Source organism: Lottia gigantea, assembly GCF_000327385.1.
Source record: "Lottia gigantea unplaced genomic scaffold LOTGIsca_172, whole genome shotgun sequence".
Taxonomy (NCBI): Eukaryota; Metazoa; Mollusca; class Gastropoda; family Lottiidae; genus Lottia; species Lottia gigantea.
In genome coordinates, this window is record NW_008708171.1 from 86292 (window position 1) to 101344 (window position 15053).

The 15053-nt window shown below is 32.5% G+C and overlaps 5 protein-coding genes across 5 annotated transcripts; 3 read left to right on the plus strand and 2 right to left on the minus strand.

Annotated features, from left to right (window-relative positions):
• Positions 1–191: 191 nt before the first annotated feature.
• LOTGIDRAFT_173790 (hypothetical protein) lies at positions 192–830 on the plus strand (the record flags this gene model as incomplete). Its single annotated transcript, XM_009051857.1, has 1 exon — positions 192–830. One exon carries the CDS (start codon positions 192–194, stop codon positions 828–830), a length of 639 nt encoding a protein of 212 aa, XP_009050105.1.
• Positions 831–2176: 1346 nt separating this feature from the next.
• Positions 2177–2875, plus strand: LOTGIDRAFT_142002 (hypothetical protein; the record flags this gene model as incomplete). The annotated part of the gene is made up of 1 exon (XM_009051858.1): positions 2177–2875. One exon carries the CDS (start codon positions 2177–2179, stop codon positions 2873–2875), a length of 699 nt encoding a protein of 232 aa, XP_009050106.1.
• An 869-nt stretch (positions 2876–3744) lies between these two features.
• LOTGIDRAFT_173792 (hypothetical protein) lies at positions 3745–4392 on the plus strand (the record flags this gene model as incomplete). Its single annotated transcript, XM_009051859.1, has 1 exon — positions 3745–4392. One exon carries the CDS (start codon positions 3745–3747, stop codon positions 4390–4392), a length of 648 nt encoding a protein of 215 aa, XP_009050107.1.
• Positions 4393–5134: 742 nt separating this feature from the next.
• Positions 5135–7084, minus strand: LOTGIDRAFT_173793 (hypothetical protein; the record flags this gene model as incomplete). The annotated part of the gene is made up of 2 exons (XM_009051860.1): positions 5135–6299; positions 6843–7084. 2 exons carry the CDS (start codon positions 7082–7084, stop codon positions 5135–5137), a joined length of 1407 nt encoding a protein of 468 aa, XP_009050108.1.
• A 2906-nt stretch (positions 7085–9990) lies between these two features.
• Positions 9991–11535, minus strand: LOTGIDRAFT_173794 (hypothetical protein; the record flags this gene model as incomplete). The annotated part of the gene is made up of 1 exon (XM_009051861.1): positions 9991–11535. One exon carries the CDS (start codon positions 11533–11535, stop codon positions 9991–9993), a length of 1545 nt encoding a protein of 514 aa, XP_009050109.1.
• Positions 11536–15053: the final 3518 nt, after the last annotated feature.

Here is a 15053-nt window from a genome sequence, read left to right on the forward strand (position 1 = left end):
CATGGGGAAAATGCGACCTAAATTGAAAGCTCCCATAACATAAAAGACCTAAATTCCCTACATTTTATAAATTCTTACACCTAAATTCCCTATATTTCATAAATTCTTACAGCCCTACATTTCATACACCAAAAACACCTTCAATCAATTTCCTACATTCCATCAAAAAAAGCAAATTTTAAACCTTAAAAATGTCAAATAAAAGACTAGATCCAATCTTTAGATTATACGATCCAATTCGTTATTCATTTAACAAGAAAAAAGAGGATTATATTATCATCTCACCCACTGTTGGTTCTAAATCTCAATTGAATGATGGTGGTAGAATTACGTTCGAAATAAATTCATTATCGAATTGGTTGCTTCTTTCCGATGCTTATTTCAGATGTGATTTCAAAATCAAAGAAGCCACTCAGAATCAAGTTCCACAAACAAATACAACGTTAGAAAACAATTTCTTTCCATCTTTATTTAGCGAGATGGTTTTGGAAGCTGGTTCAAATCCGATAGAAACAATCAAACATCCTGGGGAATTCGACACAATGTTGAAAACAGTTTTATATCCTAAAGATTTCGATTCAGTTTCAGGCTGGATACCCGATGTTGGTGATGGAAGTATTTTAAAAGAACCGGTAAGAAATCTTGCAAATGATGCCGATTTAGCTAGAGTGAGAGTTGTTGCTCGAAACACGATAGAAAGAGTAGGACGAGCAGTTAATCATGGATTCGAAAAACGAGTACTTCAGTATAATAATGTTGTTGAGAATAATAGGTGGGGTAATTACGTAAATTGGAAATTATATCCTTTAATACGGTCTGTTGGAACATAGAAAAGTTTCCATAGGCTTACCATATAAAAGTCATCTACAAAGAGAAATCAACGACGATAAGATATTCTTTGGAGAGAATGGTTCAGATGCAAAATTAGAAATAACGAATCTCCAACTTTTAATACCCGTAATAACACCATCAATTGAAGTAGAAACGCAATATATTCAACTCGTTAACTAAAGATATTGAAATAGCTTTTCTTCATCGTAACACTGTAGGTAGCATGACTTTAACTGGAGAATCCACCACATGGCCAATCACTAACACTATTAAACCAGCAAGATATTTAATAGTTGGTTTCAAGAACTTACCAGATTCTCAAACGAATAACAATAATGTCTTTAGAGTGGCAATGAACCAAACTCAAGATCCTTTAATCCATAAAGTTCAAGTAAGATTGAACAACGATAATTATCCTAACCAACCTTTAACAATTAATCCAACCACAAAGGATTATAATGAATTGTATAGAAACTATAAAAATATGTGTGAATTATTCGGAAATCTACCTCAGTTTGAATATGTAGATTTTGCACTTAATCATCCAATCTTCTGTTTTGATCTTTCAGCTCACCAAGAAAATCTTTTCAAAACAGGAGTGAACATAAGTATTCATATTGAAAAAACACAAGGAGATGTAACAGGTTATTGTTTATTATTGGAAGAAGCAAAACATTTAATTAAAATAGCAGATAGAAGAATGATAAGAATTGAGTAAAAATATACCCTTAAAAATGAAACCAGAAACTTTAGTCAAGAAAATAATAGAAGCTATTGAAACAGCTTCACCAACTACAATAACTTATAATGGTAAAAAAATCAGCATAACTAAAAAACTTATTGATAAATACAAATACTGTAAAGTCAGAGACGATATAGATTTAGAAAGAATTGACGCGAACGCAAAAGAAGGTGGATTTATATTTTCCCTACCTTTAATATTTAGTGGACTTATTGCAGCCGGTACAATAGCTGGTGCTGCAGCTGGTCGAGTAAAAGCTGCCAACGATAAGAAAGCTGCTATTGCAAAAGCTGCTGCCGATGAAAAGAAAGCAATCGAAGAACATAGACATAATTTAAAAATGGAAAAGTTGGCCGAAGGTTCAGGAGTGGGAGAAATGATAGGCACAATGAAAGAATTTGGAAAAAGATTTAGTGAAGAAACCGAGAAAACTGTCAAACAAGGATTAAATAAATTAGTAGATAGTATTGACACAGGAGAAATCAAAGTCAAACATAAGGGTAATGGAATATTTTTAAAAAATATACGCACTGGAGAAGGAATATATCTTTCGAAGTATAACGGAGAAGGAGTTATTTTTGGAACAAATTAAAATAATAAAAAATGGGTAAAAAATTTAATCATTCAGAAATATTTCCTAATAACCCAATGCTCATGTGTATATGCGGTAGTTCCGGTTCTGGGAAAACTCATCTCACTTTTAATATGTTGACAACACCAAACCTTTTAGATTTCGATTCTTTGTATATCTACACAACAACACCAGAGCAATCGTATTATCAATTTCTCAAAACTTTAGAATATCTACCAAAGAGAGATTACAAAGAAAACGAAGAAAAAGTGGAATTAAAAGATTTCATAGATAACTACATCGAAGGAAAGAAACCAACGGATATAAAAGTTTTTCTTACGAAAAATGTTAATGATCTAGATTTGTCTCAAATTGATAGCGAGCGAAAGAACTTAATATTGTTTGACGACTGTGTAGCACAAAGAAATCAAGCCGTTCAACAAGAATTCTTCACGAAAGGAAGACATCACAACTGTCACTGCATATACCAATCCCAATCTTTTTACGGGATGGATTCTATGTTCATAAGAAAAAATGCAAATTGTTTTTTATTATTTGAATTAAACGACAAAGATTTATCTCAAATCGTTCAATCGATAAATCACGGAATGGACACAGATGCATTTAAAAAGGTTTGTAAAGCTCAATGGAGATATCCAAATGATCATGGATATGTATTTGTAAATACTAGAAAACCTGCGGGTGAAAGAGTTATGAACGATATATGTTAATTTTATTTTTTTAAAAAATGGATTGGAATAATATTTTGAAAAGAAATAGAGAATATATCAAAGCTAAGAATAAAATAAAGACCCAAGTTGAAAATAACAGATTACAACAACTCGGATTAACGGAAAATCTACAAACTCTATTTCAACCCATATTAAAATCTCAAGGGGATATTAAAAGGAAATTAGAATATAAACCTCCTATAGAACCTACACCTCCCAAAGCGATTGAATATAGTGGTGTTATAATTAGGACATTAGATGATATAAATCGTCTTTTTTCAAACCCTGACCCAGATTTACCCAAGAGCATTTCACCAATCATTGATAATCAAGGTTTATTGTTTAATGGATTTAGAATTATATTTAGTGGAAATTCACCACAATTCAAAATCGACACAAAAGATTATATATACACATTAACGAAAGGATTAATAGATTTAATGAATGGCGAGGATGTTGGTATTGCCGATTATAAGGATTTAGTAGCATACTCCAAATTTTTAGATGCAATAAGAAAATCAGGACCCGAAACAAGAAGATCAAAAGAAGTTAAACTATATAAAAGAGTAATTGAACGTGATGATGAGGAATCAGATGATTATGCAGAAGATTAACCACCAATCATACAAGAAATAGACGAATTCAAAGACCTAATAGCTAGAGAAAAAAGTGGACAAGGTATAACGTTTTTATCCGACAACAACGAAGAATTGCTTAATAGATTACGAGTAATATTAGCGGCAATTAAAGAAGGACATCGATCAAACAGACAATTTAATGAAGTGAATTGTATATTAAAAAGACTCCTAGAGAAAGGTATCATAGATGAAAATGATTATAAAAGCGTGATTGAAAATAGTCATTAAAAAATGTCAAATAAAGAACAACTATTCGTCATCACCTCGAATAAATCAGACATTAAATTGTCTCTAGATTATGAGTACGAACTCGATCGCAATCAAGAATATGAATTGGGATTAAAGTATTTCTCTGTTTACAATTCCATTAGAAATATCAACGAAAAAAATAATCAAATAAAAATATCGACAGATAATGGAGTTACATTCAAAACCATACGTTTACTACCAGGAAGCTACGAATACATAGCCATTAACGAATACTTATCTGAATACGCAGGAAGCATCAATGGTAGAAACAATATCGAATTCGAAGGTAATTTGAATCTAAACAAAATAAAATTGATATTAAGAAATAATAGTCAAGTTGATTTCAACGTAGAAAATTCATTGAATACGTTACTAGGATTTGATAAAAAAATATACACCCAATCCACTTTAGCACCACACAAAGCTAATATCGAGAATGATATCGATGTGATAAATATACATTGCAATTTAATAAACGGTGGATTTTTCAATAAATACAAACGTCAGATTATTTACAGTCTTCCAACATTCACTGTTCCTATTGGATATAGAATTATAGAGAAACCATTTCAAACGACGTATTTACCACTTAATTCCTTTATGATTAAAGATATAAATCAAAGATGGTAAAAATAAGTTTATAGATCGGTAACGAGGAAATTGTTATTCAACTTCATTTAAAACAAAAAAAATGAACACTCTTCATTCTCTTCTTGAATAGTTAGATAATCGAAATCATCAAATTCATAGTTTTCATCCAAACACATCTCATCTTTATTGTTGTAAGGATACATGATTCCTTCACTGTTTGGTGCTTTTCTCTTAACGAGATTTAGATAACTTCTAAAAACTTTCTTTTGTTTTTCATTAGGAATAACTACTCCATTGGTGAAACTTTTTACCCAAGGTTTCTTAAATTCATTCGTTACGTCATGTCCACTAGCTAATTGAATGTAGTCTTCTACCTTAATCTTATAGTTAGAGTAACCCTTAAACGTTTTCTTTTCTTTTAAAACACCATCGGAAGTTAGAATGATATTGTATTTTACTTTTCGCGCTAAATATAAAACCAAATATGATTCCACCATCACCGTAATCATTCTTCCCTTTGCTATATTCGTTTTCAGACACCAACCCAGCTTCATTTAATTTATCCCAATTACTAGACGAAATGTGTAAACTATCGGTGTCTGTATAGTATATTTCAGGCTTATAAAATCCATCTATGACGTGAATGAAATTGTTCATTAGTTTTTTTTACTGTGAGATAATATACATGCACCTAAATGAGTGGGTGTTAATCTAGTAAAATCCTTTGGAGGAACAAACTCTTTTTCTTCTTCATTCATCTCAACTATATATTGACTATCATTTACTTTTTCATAGCTTTTGACGTGTGAATCGAAGTTGGCTTTAGATGTCTCGATGTATTTATATCCTTTTGAATAGATTTACCGTATAAGGAATTACCTAATAATTTCATGCAATTACTAGCAACCATATCTCCTTCTTTTTTGTATTTATTCCTTAATTCCTTCAAAATTAAAATATAATCTCTGTATGGTGGAGTTTTAAAATTTTCTTCGTAAACTATACCATCTAATATTTTAATAATTTTACCACCGGATTTCACTATTTCTTGAATATCAATTGATGTTAAAACGTCGTGACAGAAACCATTTCTGAACCTGATTTTAGTGCCAGTTTCCTTCTGACCTACTCTATTCGTAAAAGTTATTTTATCTTTAGCTGGTATGGGTTGAAAGAACATTTTTTTGGGATATTCAAACCAAACTTTTAAAATAGCAGTTCTAGGTCTGAATTTTTGTTTATTGAAGAGTTTTACAAATTCTTTTTCTTCTTCTGGTAGAAACGCTCTTGCACTTTCCGCTTTAGGATATTCACCTTCTGTCATGGCTGAAGCGTACAACCCATTAGCGTCAAATGTCATTAGTTTAGAATAGTTCAGTTCTTTGAGTTTAGCGTGAACTTCCGTTTTATCTTTTGGGTTAACACTGTATTCTTTGAATAAATCTATTATTCCTTCAGTGTTACTTTCATTGTATTCTTTTAATATGGCGCAGATCTCATCAATTTTATTCGTTTCAAATGATTTTCGATTTGCCGAAACTCTTCCTCCTTTAATACTTTGTCTGATAGAATATCTTATAAAAGGGTGAGTATGCGAGTAAACTTTTTCTACGTTTTGTTTTTCCGTATGTTTCGGAACCATTCTAGTACTTTCATACCATTCTTCTTCAACCATTTCTTTATCGTAATGATATAAATAATACCAACCCTTTAAAGATAAAGAAGGAGCCGTTAGATTATTGGAAACGTTTTGGAAGACAGTTTTTTTCATGGCTTGATTGTATTTTATCAAACAAGCTCCGAGACATAACGTATCTCTTTTAGCGTAAGGTTCCCATTCGGGTCCTAAAGATTCCCAATTATCTTTAGTGTATTTTGCAATATTAACATCCTCGATCTTTCTCAAATTCATTGGTAGATTAGATGATTTTCCCCATGCTGCCGAACTAGATGATTCGTGTTGATAGGAACATGTGAAATTAATATATATATTTAGAGTTACCCTTTATTTCTTTCTGTCTTTTCCATTTTTTCTGTAAATATTCATCAGTGAATGAATTAGTTAAAGGTAGAGACAGAATTCCTCTAGCTGTTTTTAAAGGGCATTGTGTTAGTTTTTTTACGTTTTTGATCATGATCCAGTTATCAAAACCACTGCCGTTATGGGAAATTAAGGTTAGTCTTTTCTCATCTACTTTTCCTAAACGTTGTAACATTTGATCTATACAATCTGTACCTACAAATATTTCTACTATATTAGTCATGAGGTTGTTGTAATATTCTTCTGAAATGGCTTAAAATCTAGAGTCTCACGTAAGTTCTTACTATAATCATCTAATCTTTTCCTCAGTTTTTCCAAATTGACTAAAGTACAACAATAAGGAATGGCTTTATTCGTTTCTTTTTCGCAATAGGTTTCGCAATCCCATGCGTATAAACAATGATCGGGAATGGTTGGAAAAACGTTTAGTTTTAGAAGTGAAACTTACGTTACCGCACTATCATCTCCACAAGTTCTCCATACGTTTTCATCGTAATTATCTTCTATTTCTTTAATGCCCAAAGCTTTGTTATTTCTTCTTATCAAACAGAAATGTTCTTTGTGTAAATAAAATACCCAATCAAATTCCTCTAATACTTTCTTTGGTTGAAAATGTCTATGTTCGGGCATATATATTTGAAAATTAGTATTAAATTTCTTATTGAATTCGCAGATTCTAGCAGATGTCATAACTCCTTTTCTATTTGATTTTTGAAAACTGTTGATGAAATCTTGAAATTCTCTCGTGTAGTCTTTGTTCAAAACATAATTTACGCATTTTACAAAGCAGCATCCATCACTCGGTATATAACAATTTATACCGATATATTCTTTTATCTTTTTGAGTAGGCTAACACCACTACCATTTTTTGATCTTTTTATTTCTTTGAAATTGTTTTTACGGAAAATGATTTTTCCTGTGAAATACCAATCGGTGGCATCTGATTTTTCATCCACTGTAGCGAAGAAATTGACAAAATTTTGGTATTAAAACCTACAAATTTCATGTCTTGTTTGTATTTTCCATTTTGAGTTATCTCTCCAACTATTTCAATTTGTCCTTTAAATGTTACAAATTCATTAGAGATAAGGTGAATAACATCGGAAAAAAGTTTATTTGATATGAATTCATCCATATTTTTTAATTCATCAGAGATAATCTTGTCGTCTAAAATTTTCACTGGTATGAATTTTTTATCGTCTACAATTTCAATTTTATTCATATTTTTAAAGCAACTATTTTTAACTAGGAATTTTTCGAAAAAAAAAAAATTATAATGAGCTTTGATCACCACAAGGCTTTTTATGGAAAATCATTTTTCCTGTGAAATACGCATCGGAGGAATTCGATTTTTTATCCAGCGCAAGGAAGAAATCGACAAAAGTCATGGTATCAAAACCTACAAATTTTATGTCTTGTATGTATTTTCTATCTTGAGTTATCTTTCCATCTAATTCAATTTGTCCGTTAAATGATAAAAATTCGTCAGAGATATGCTCAATAACATTGGAAAAAAGATCATGTGATATAAATTTATTCATATTTTTAAAGCAACTATTTTTAAAGCAACTATTTTTAAAGCAACTAAACTAGTGTCCAAAAGAAACGATACCAACTTATTTTCAAAATTGTTTTTTACTAAGTGAATTGTCTAATATGAAAACATGCCAATTCGTATTGCACATCCCAAACACAGCATAGTCGATAAAAATACCGGGAACACGTGATCACTTCCGGGAAAAAACGTAAATTTCGTGAAAGTGACATTTCCCTATCTAGCATGTTCTGCACGTGCATAAAAACTGTATAAAACGGCTGATCAGACACGTTGATATCACAGCAACAAAAAAAACACAAGATATGCCCTGTTTGACAGCCATCGAGAGAGAGAGAGCCGTTGGAATGGTCCAACAAGGACCGACACACGTCGACGTTTGCCAGAAGATTGGGCTGCGCACGCATCACTATCACCAGGTTGATGCAGCGGTTACGTCAGACAGGTCAGACGTCAGACAGGCCCAGGAGTGGAAGACCACGAGTAACCACGCCCCGTGAAGATCGTTACATCCGGGTATTACACCTGAGGAACCGCACCGTAACAGCGACGTCCACGGCGGCTACAGCACTGGGAAACAGGATCAGTCGACAGACCGTCTACAGGAGACTACGGCAGTATGGTATCCGGCCACGTCATCCCTACCGCGGACCGCTCCTGACGCCTCGACACCGGAACAACAGACTGATCTGGGCCAGGCGAGTTCGACGTTGGCAACGGCGGGACTGGGCACATGTTATGTTCTCTGATGAGAGCAGATTCCTCATCTTCAAAAACGATGGACGGCAGCTTGTATACCGACGATTTGGTGAACGTTTGGCGCCTAACTGTATCCAACAGGTCCGGCCGTTTGGAGGTGGAGGGTTAATGGTTTGGGGTGGCATATGTGGTGACGTCAAAACGAGGCTTGTCGTAATTCGTGGAAACCTGAATGCACAGCGTTATATTGATGACATTCTACGGCCTGTTGTGGTGCCCTTTATTCAGCAACAGCCTCGTGGACTCTTTTTCCAACATGACAATGCAAGTCCACACACAGCAAGATTGACACAGAACTTCCTTGCCAACGCCAACGTACAGGTTTTGCCATGGCCCGCATGTTCACCGGACATGAATCCCATCGAGCACTTATGGGGCCACCTCGATCGGCAAATCCGACGTCGCCGTGTGCCTCCAGTCAACGTCCAGGACTTGGAACGATGTCCCCTCGAGGAATGGCAACGCATCACTCCCAACGTCATCAGACGTTTGACGGCATCAGTCCGTAGGCGTGTTCTGGCATGTAATGATGCTCACGGTGGACATACCCACTACTGACTTGACTTTGTGACGTGTGGTGTGACATTTCCCGTTGTTTCTGTGATCAGTTCTCTAACGAAATGTTCTTTTTTCGTCCCCACCCATCTTTAAAGACTTGTCATATTGGTTGTACAGATTTTATTGAAATGAAATTTTTGTACAGATGTTGTGAAAGGATTTCTCAAAAGCATAACACCAATCCTAAACTTCTGCATTGTTTAGTTTTTCTTTTATGTCGTTGCAAACAGGTGGTATCGTTTCTTTTGGACACTAGTTTATTTTTAACTAGTAATTTTAACTTTTATTGATATTTCTACATCAAATTTATCTAAAATTTCATTGAATTCTTCTAATTCTTCAATGGTTATGTTCTTATCCTCTCTCGATCTTTCGAAAAAAATGAATAATTTATTAAGATATGTATTTAAAATGTTTGTTTTCCTTTTATAATAAGCTTTCTGTTTTGATGTAAAACCTAAAGTAATCAAACCACAAGATGAAGTTTGAACGGCAGTGAACGCGGCTAATACTGTTGGGACGATGATTGGAAGCATTAATCCACCGGTTACGGCTGTTGCCACCGTTATCCCTATTGTTAAAACTGTACTTAATGTTTTGAAAACAGAATCGATTTTACTCCATGTTTTTCTACATTTGTTGAATTGTTTTAGTTTTTCTTTTAGTTCATTTTGTTTTTCTATCATATAGTTTTGTCTACTTTCGAGTTCCATTTTTAGGTAATTAAATTAAGTGAATTTCTGATAAAAATACTTTGTATTTACTATCTTCAATAAAAACTTTTACAGTTACTAACGATATTTGTTCTTTCGAATCATTAATCTTATTCAGATGAACTGAAAATTTTGGTTTTTCAATAAAGATTATTATATAAACATATACAACATCTCTTATTGTTGGTATTATAAAAACTATATTATCTTGACTTTTATGAATATCAATTGAGCTAAATTTACCATTATCATCAACAAAATATAGTTTTACGTATTCAAAGTCTGTTGCTCGTAAAAACTCATAACCGATTACATCTTTTTTTTCTGGTTCTGGATTTCTAATAATATTCATTGATGGTGGATTTTCCGTTTCCAATATCATATCAAAATCACTCAAACCAAGAACACTTTTATTTTCTTTATCTGGTATGATTAACATTCTAAACCTATCTATATATTTTCCACTCGTTTTAATTTCATATAAGCGTTCACTCTTGCTGTTTTCATCCTTAATTTCTAATTCTTTAGTTTCTACATTTTTTGTACCATTGATAAACTGAAGAACTTTAAGAGCGTTAAATTTTTTATTAAAAAAATATGCGTTTTGTGTGAAGATTAATGTATTAACTTTTACCTGGATGGGAAAATTAATTTCAATTATAAGTTTTCCTTTAAAAGTATAAGTATCCATATTAAAATAATTTAAATCAAAAATTTTTTGGGGGTATTTAATAGCACCTGAAAGAGAATATACTCTTATATTTGCTGTAAATCCAAATTTTTTATATTCATAGTCTTTTGATTTATCAATATTATCAGTTATAGAAGCATCGAAATCTCTCAAACTTCCAAATGGAAGTTTGAAATAATATGATTCTTTCTTGAGAAACTTTTTTTCTAATGCGAGTATATTTTTATCCTGTTTTAAAACTAGGTTATTGATAGTGGTTATCTGTTGTTGAATAACACTATCATCAATGTTCTGTATTTGTTGTTGAATATAGGTTTTGATTTCGTCTATGTTTTGTATTTGTTGTTGAATATTTGTTAGTTCTTTTTGTAATTCAGTTTTAAATTTAGTTAATTCCCGTTGCAATTTATCTTCATTTATACCTGGATTAATATTATCTATTAGTTGTTTAAGATCTATTTTTTGCTTTGTAATCTTATCATCTAAATTAGATATTAATGAACTTAAATTTTGTAATTGAGTTTTATCTACTACATTGACTAATTGTTGTTGAATAAAATTTTTTAAACTTGTTACTTGTTGTAATTTAGTATCATCAATAAAATCTTTATTATTTAGTTGACGTTTGAAGAATCTTTTCACATCGCTTATTCTTTCTTTTAAATGTTCTTTATTTACTTCAATTAAATTTAATTGTTCCATTAAATATTTCTTGTGAATGGCATCATTACCGTTGTCCGGAGACTTTAAATTAGTTATGCTAAAATTGTTCATATCTAAATCACCTTGAAGAGTGTCACCGATTTGATCCAGGAAGTAAGGTTTCGCTTTATTTATTATAGTTTGTGGTTGTATCGGTTCCATATTTATCGAGAAATTCATTCATTTTTAAAAGTCGGGTTTTTTTAAATATATACGTAGTTTGTGTTTGAAAAAAAATTGTATTACATTCTGATAAAACACATTCAATAATATTTTGAACATAAATTTGCATTTAAATTTAAAAAATTTAAAGCGTAAATGCTTGTCTACATCTCTTAATCCTCTATCAGTATAAGTCGGTTTTTTGAAGTTCATTTTGATAAAACCTACCTATGATTTGTTCTTTGTCTTGATCGATTAATTCATATGTCGGAGGTGATGTGGTGTTTACTTTATCAACGATGAATATTTCGTTCGTCCAGTATCCAAAGTAACCTTTTTCGAATTTACTTTTATATTTGAAAATACGAACTCGATCTCCGACTTTAAATTTGGGTTTGATATTTAAATTCTTTATTTCATTTTCGTAGTTATGTTGCGCGTTAATTGACTTTATAATATTTGGATTAGTTGAGGCTTGTGTTGGTGTGACACCTATAGATGAATGAATTTTGTTATTGTATTCGTCGACAACAACTTGTAATATTTTAAGCCATTTTTGGGATTTCAATTCCGTGAACTTTTTGAATAATTTATTTTTTAGAGTCCTGTTAAATCTTTCAATAACTACATCTTTACCTTCGTTATGCGTACTGTAAATTTCAAATCCCAGAGATTTCATATTTTTGTTATAAAATTCACTTCCTTTATCTACCCACAGTTTTTCTGGATGACGGTTAGATTGTTTCATAATCGTTTCAAATGAGTGTTTGACTGATAATCCCGTTTTGTTTTTGAGAGGAATAACCCAAGTATATTTCGTATACAAATCTATAACTGTTAAGCAATATTTAAATCCTCTTTCGACTGGCATATGAATTAAATCGGCTGACCATATTTCATCTTTTTCAAACACTTTAACTTTTAAAAAGTTTTTAGTTTTTCTAAATTCTTTATGAATTTCATCCGCCAATCCCATACCTAATTTCATCTTTGTTTTTAACAGTTTAATGATTAATGCTCTTTCCATTCTCTCTTTGAAAGTTGGATTTGGAATATTTTCGAGTTCAATAATCATTTGTTTGTCTGCTTCGTGTCTGGATGTTATGTCTTTGTTTCTGTATAAAATATCATGTTTAAGCGCAGCGGCGTCAACTCTATTGACTGGTTCTTCGCCTGGTTTGGGTTTATTGTTTTCGTCTAATCGCAGATCTAACCTTGTACCTGGACCTGTATAATTGTGCCCTGGGAGATGTTTTTCTCCGGGATATTTCGCCCATGGAAATCCAGGAAGAGAACCCAATGATTTTTGTATATCTCCTGAACCGAAATAAGTTTTTGGAGCGTGAGCGACTATCATTTTTATCCTATAACTTTAAAACCTTTTCCTTTCCTTTCTTCTAATCTCCTGTTTCGAAGTTCTCTTATTAGTTCTAATTCTTTCAACTCGTTAGATTGTTTCACTGTATCGCATACTCTTTCCAGCTTCAGCGATTGAGCCGATGGCTTTCGCTCCGCTTGAAATGAGTGATTTATTTTTTGAAACAAAGCTAGCTACTTTTGGAATTATTGTTTTACCTAGAGAAAATAATGAAGAAAAGATACCGTCGCCCGAATAATCTTCGAATCTGTGTTGTTGTGTTTTAGAATTAAACTCATCCTATTTTTAAATGAGTTAATTTAGTCTGTTTTTTTTATCCAAAAAGAGTTATCTCCCATCTACATTATTTTAAAACCAGATGTTATTTTATATAAGGTTATTTTTAATTTGCTTTTTTTGATGGAATGTAGGAAATTGATTGAAGGTGTTTTTAGTGTATGAAATGTAGGGCTGTAAGAATTTATGAAATATAGGGAATTTAGGTGTAAGAATTTATGAAATGTAGGGAATTTAGGTCTTTATGTTATGGGAGCTTTCAATTTAGGTCGCATTTTCCCCATGAAATGAAATGGAATGGGGAAATCCCTTTTTATGCGACCTAATTGAAAGCTCTAGTACTACTCTTTTAGTCCATATTGACTGAAAACGTCCAATACCTTACGTTGCCAAATAAACCGATTTGGCCCATGTTTTGGACTTTTACTACAGTTTGCACCCCAAGGGCCCGGAAAAACACTTAAAACCCAATAAAAAACAATTAGAGAAAAAAATACATTTTTTTAGTTACAAGGAACTACTGCACGAAATGTGCTTATACACAAATAAATTTTTATCTTACAAAGTTACAAAGCTACAAAGCTGAAATTTTGCACACATGTGCACGTGGGCCACCTAGACATTTACAAAAAAAAATAGAACTGAAAAATCTCCCATAGGGAAAAAGTTAGCTCAGTAAAAGTTGCCAATATTCTGCTCTTTTAGGCCATATAGACTGAAAACGTCCAATACCTAACTTTGCCAAATAAACCGATTTGGCCCATGTTTTGGACTTTTCCAACTGTTTGCACCCCAAGGGCCCGGAAAAACACTTAAAACCCAATTAAAAACAATTAAAGAAAAAATTACATTTTTTTAGTTACAAGGAACTACTGCACGGAATGTGCTTATACACAAATAAATTTTTATCTTGCAAAGTTACAAAGCTACAAAGCTAAAATTTTAACACACATGTGCACGTGAGCCACCTAGACATTTGCAAAAAACAGAACTGAAAAATCTCCCATAGGGAAAAAGTTAGCTCAGGAAAAGTTGCCGATATTCTGCTCTTTTAGGCCATATAGACTGAAAACGTCCAATACCTAACTTTGCCAAATATACCGATTTGGCCCATGTTTTAGACTTTTCCTACTGTTTGCACCCCAGGGGCCCGGAAAAACACTTAAAACCCAATTAAAAACAATTAGAGAAAAAAATACATTTTTTTTAGTTACAAGGAACTACTGTACCAAATGTGCTTATACACAAATAAATTTTTATCTTGCAAAGTTACAAAGCTACAAAGCTGAAATTTTGCACACATGTGCACGTGGGCCACCTAGACATCTGCAAAAAGACAGAACTGGAAAATCTCCCATAGGGAAAAAGTTAGCTCAGGAAAAGTTGCCGATATTCTGCTCTTTTAGGCCATATAGACTGAAAACGCCCTATACCTTACTTTGACAAATAAACCGATTTGGCCCATGTTTTGGACTTTTCCTACTGTTTGCACCCCAAGGAAAACCACTGAAAACCCAATTAAAAACAATTAGAGAAAAAAATACATTTTTTTAGTTACAAGGAACTACTGATTCACAAAGAATTTCGAAAAAACAAACATTACCTCAAAGTCAAAGTTTTTGATAAAGATGAAATTTGGTCAGCCGATTTAATCAACATGCCAGTCGAGAGAGGGTACAAGTATTGTTTGACGGTGATCGACATATACACGAGATACGCTTGGGTCTTTCCCTTGAAAAACAAATCGGGTCTGACTGTCAAACAAGCATTCGAAACCATAATGAAACAATCCGACAGACGACCCCTAAAGTTGTGGGTTGATAAAGGAAGCCCATGTGAAACCAAGGAATGTGAAATCTCTGGG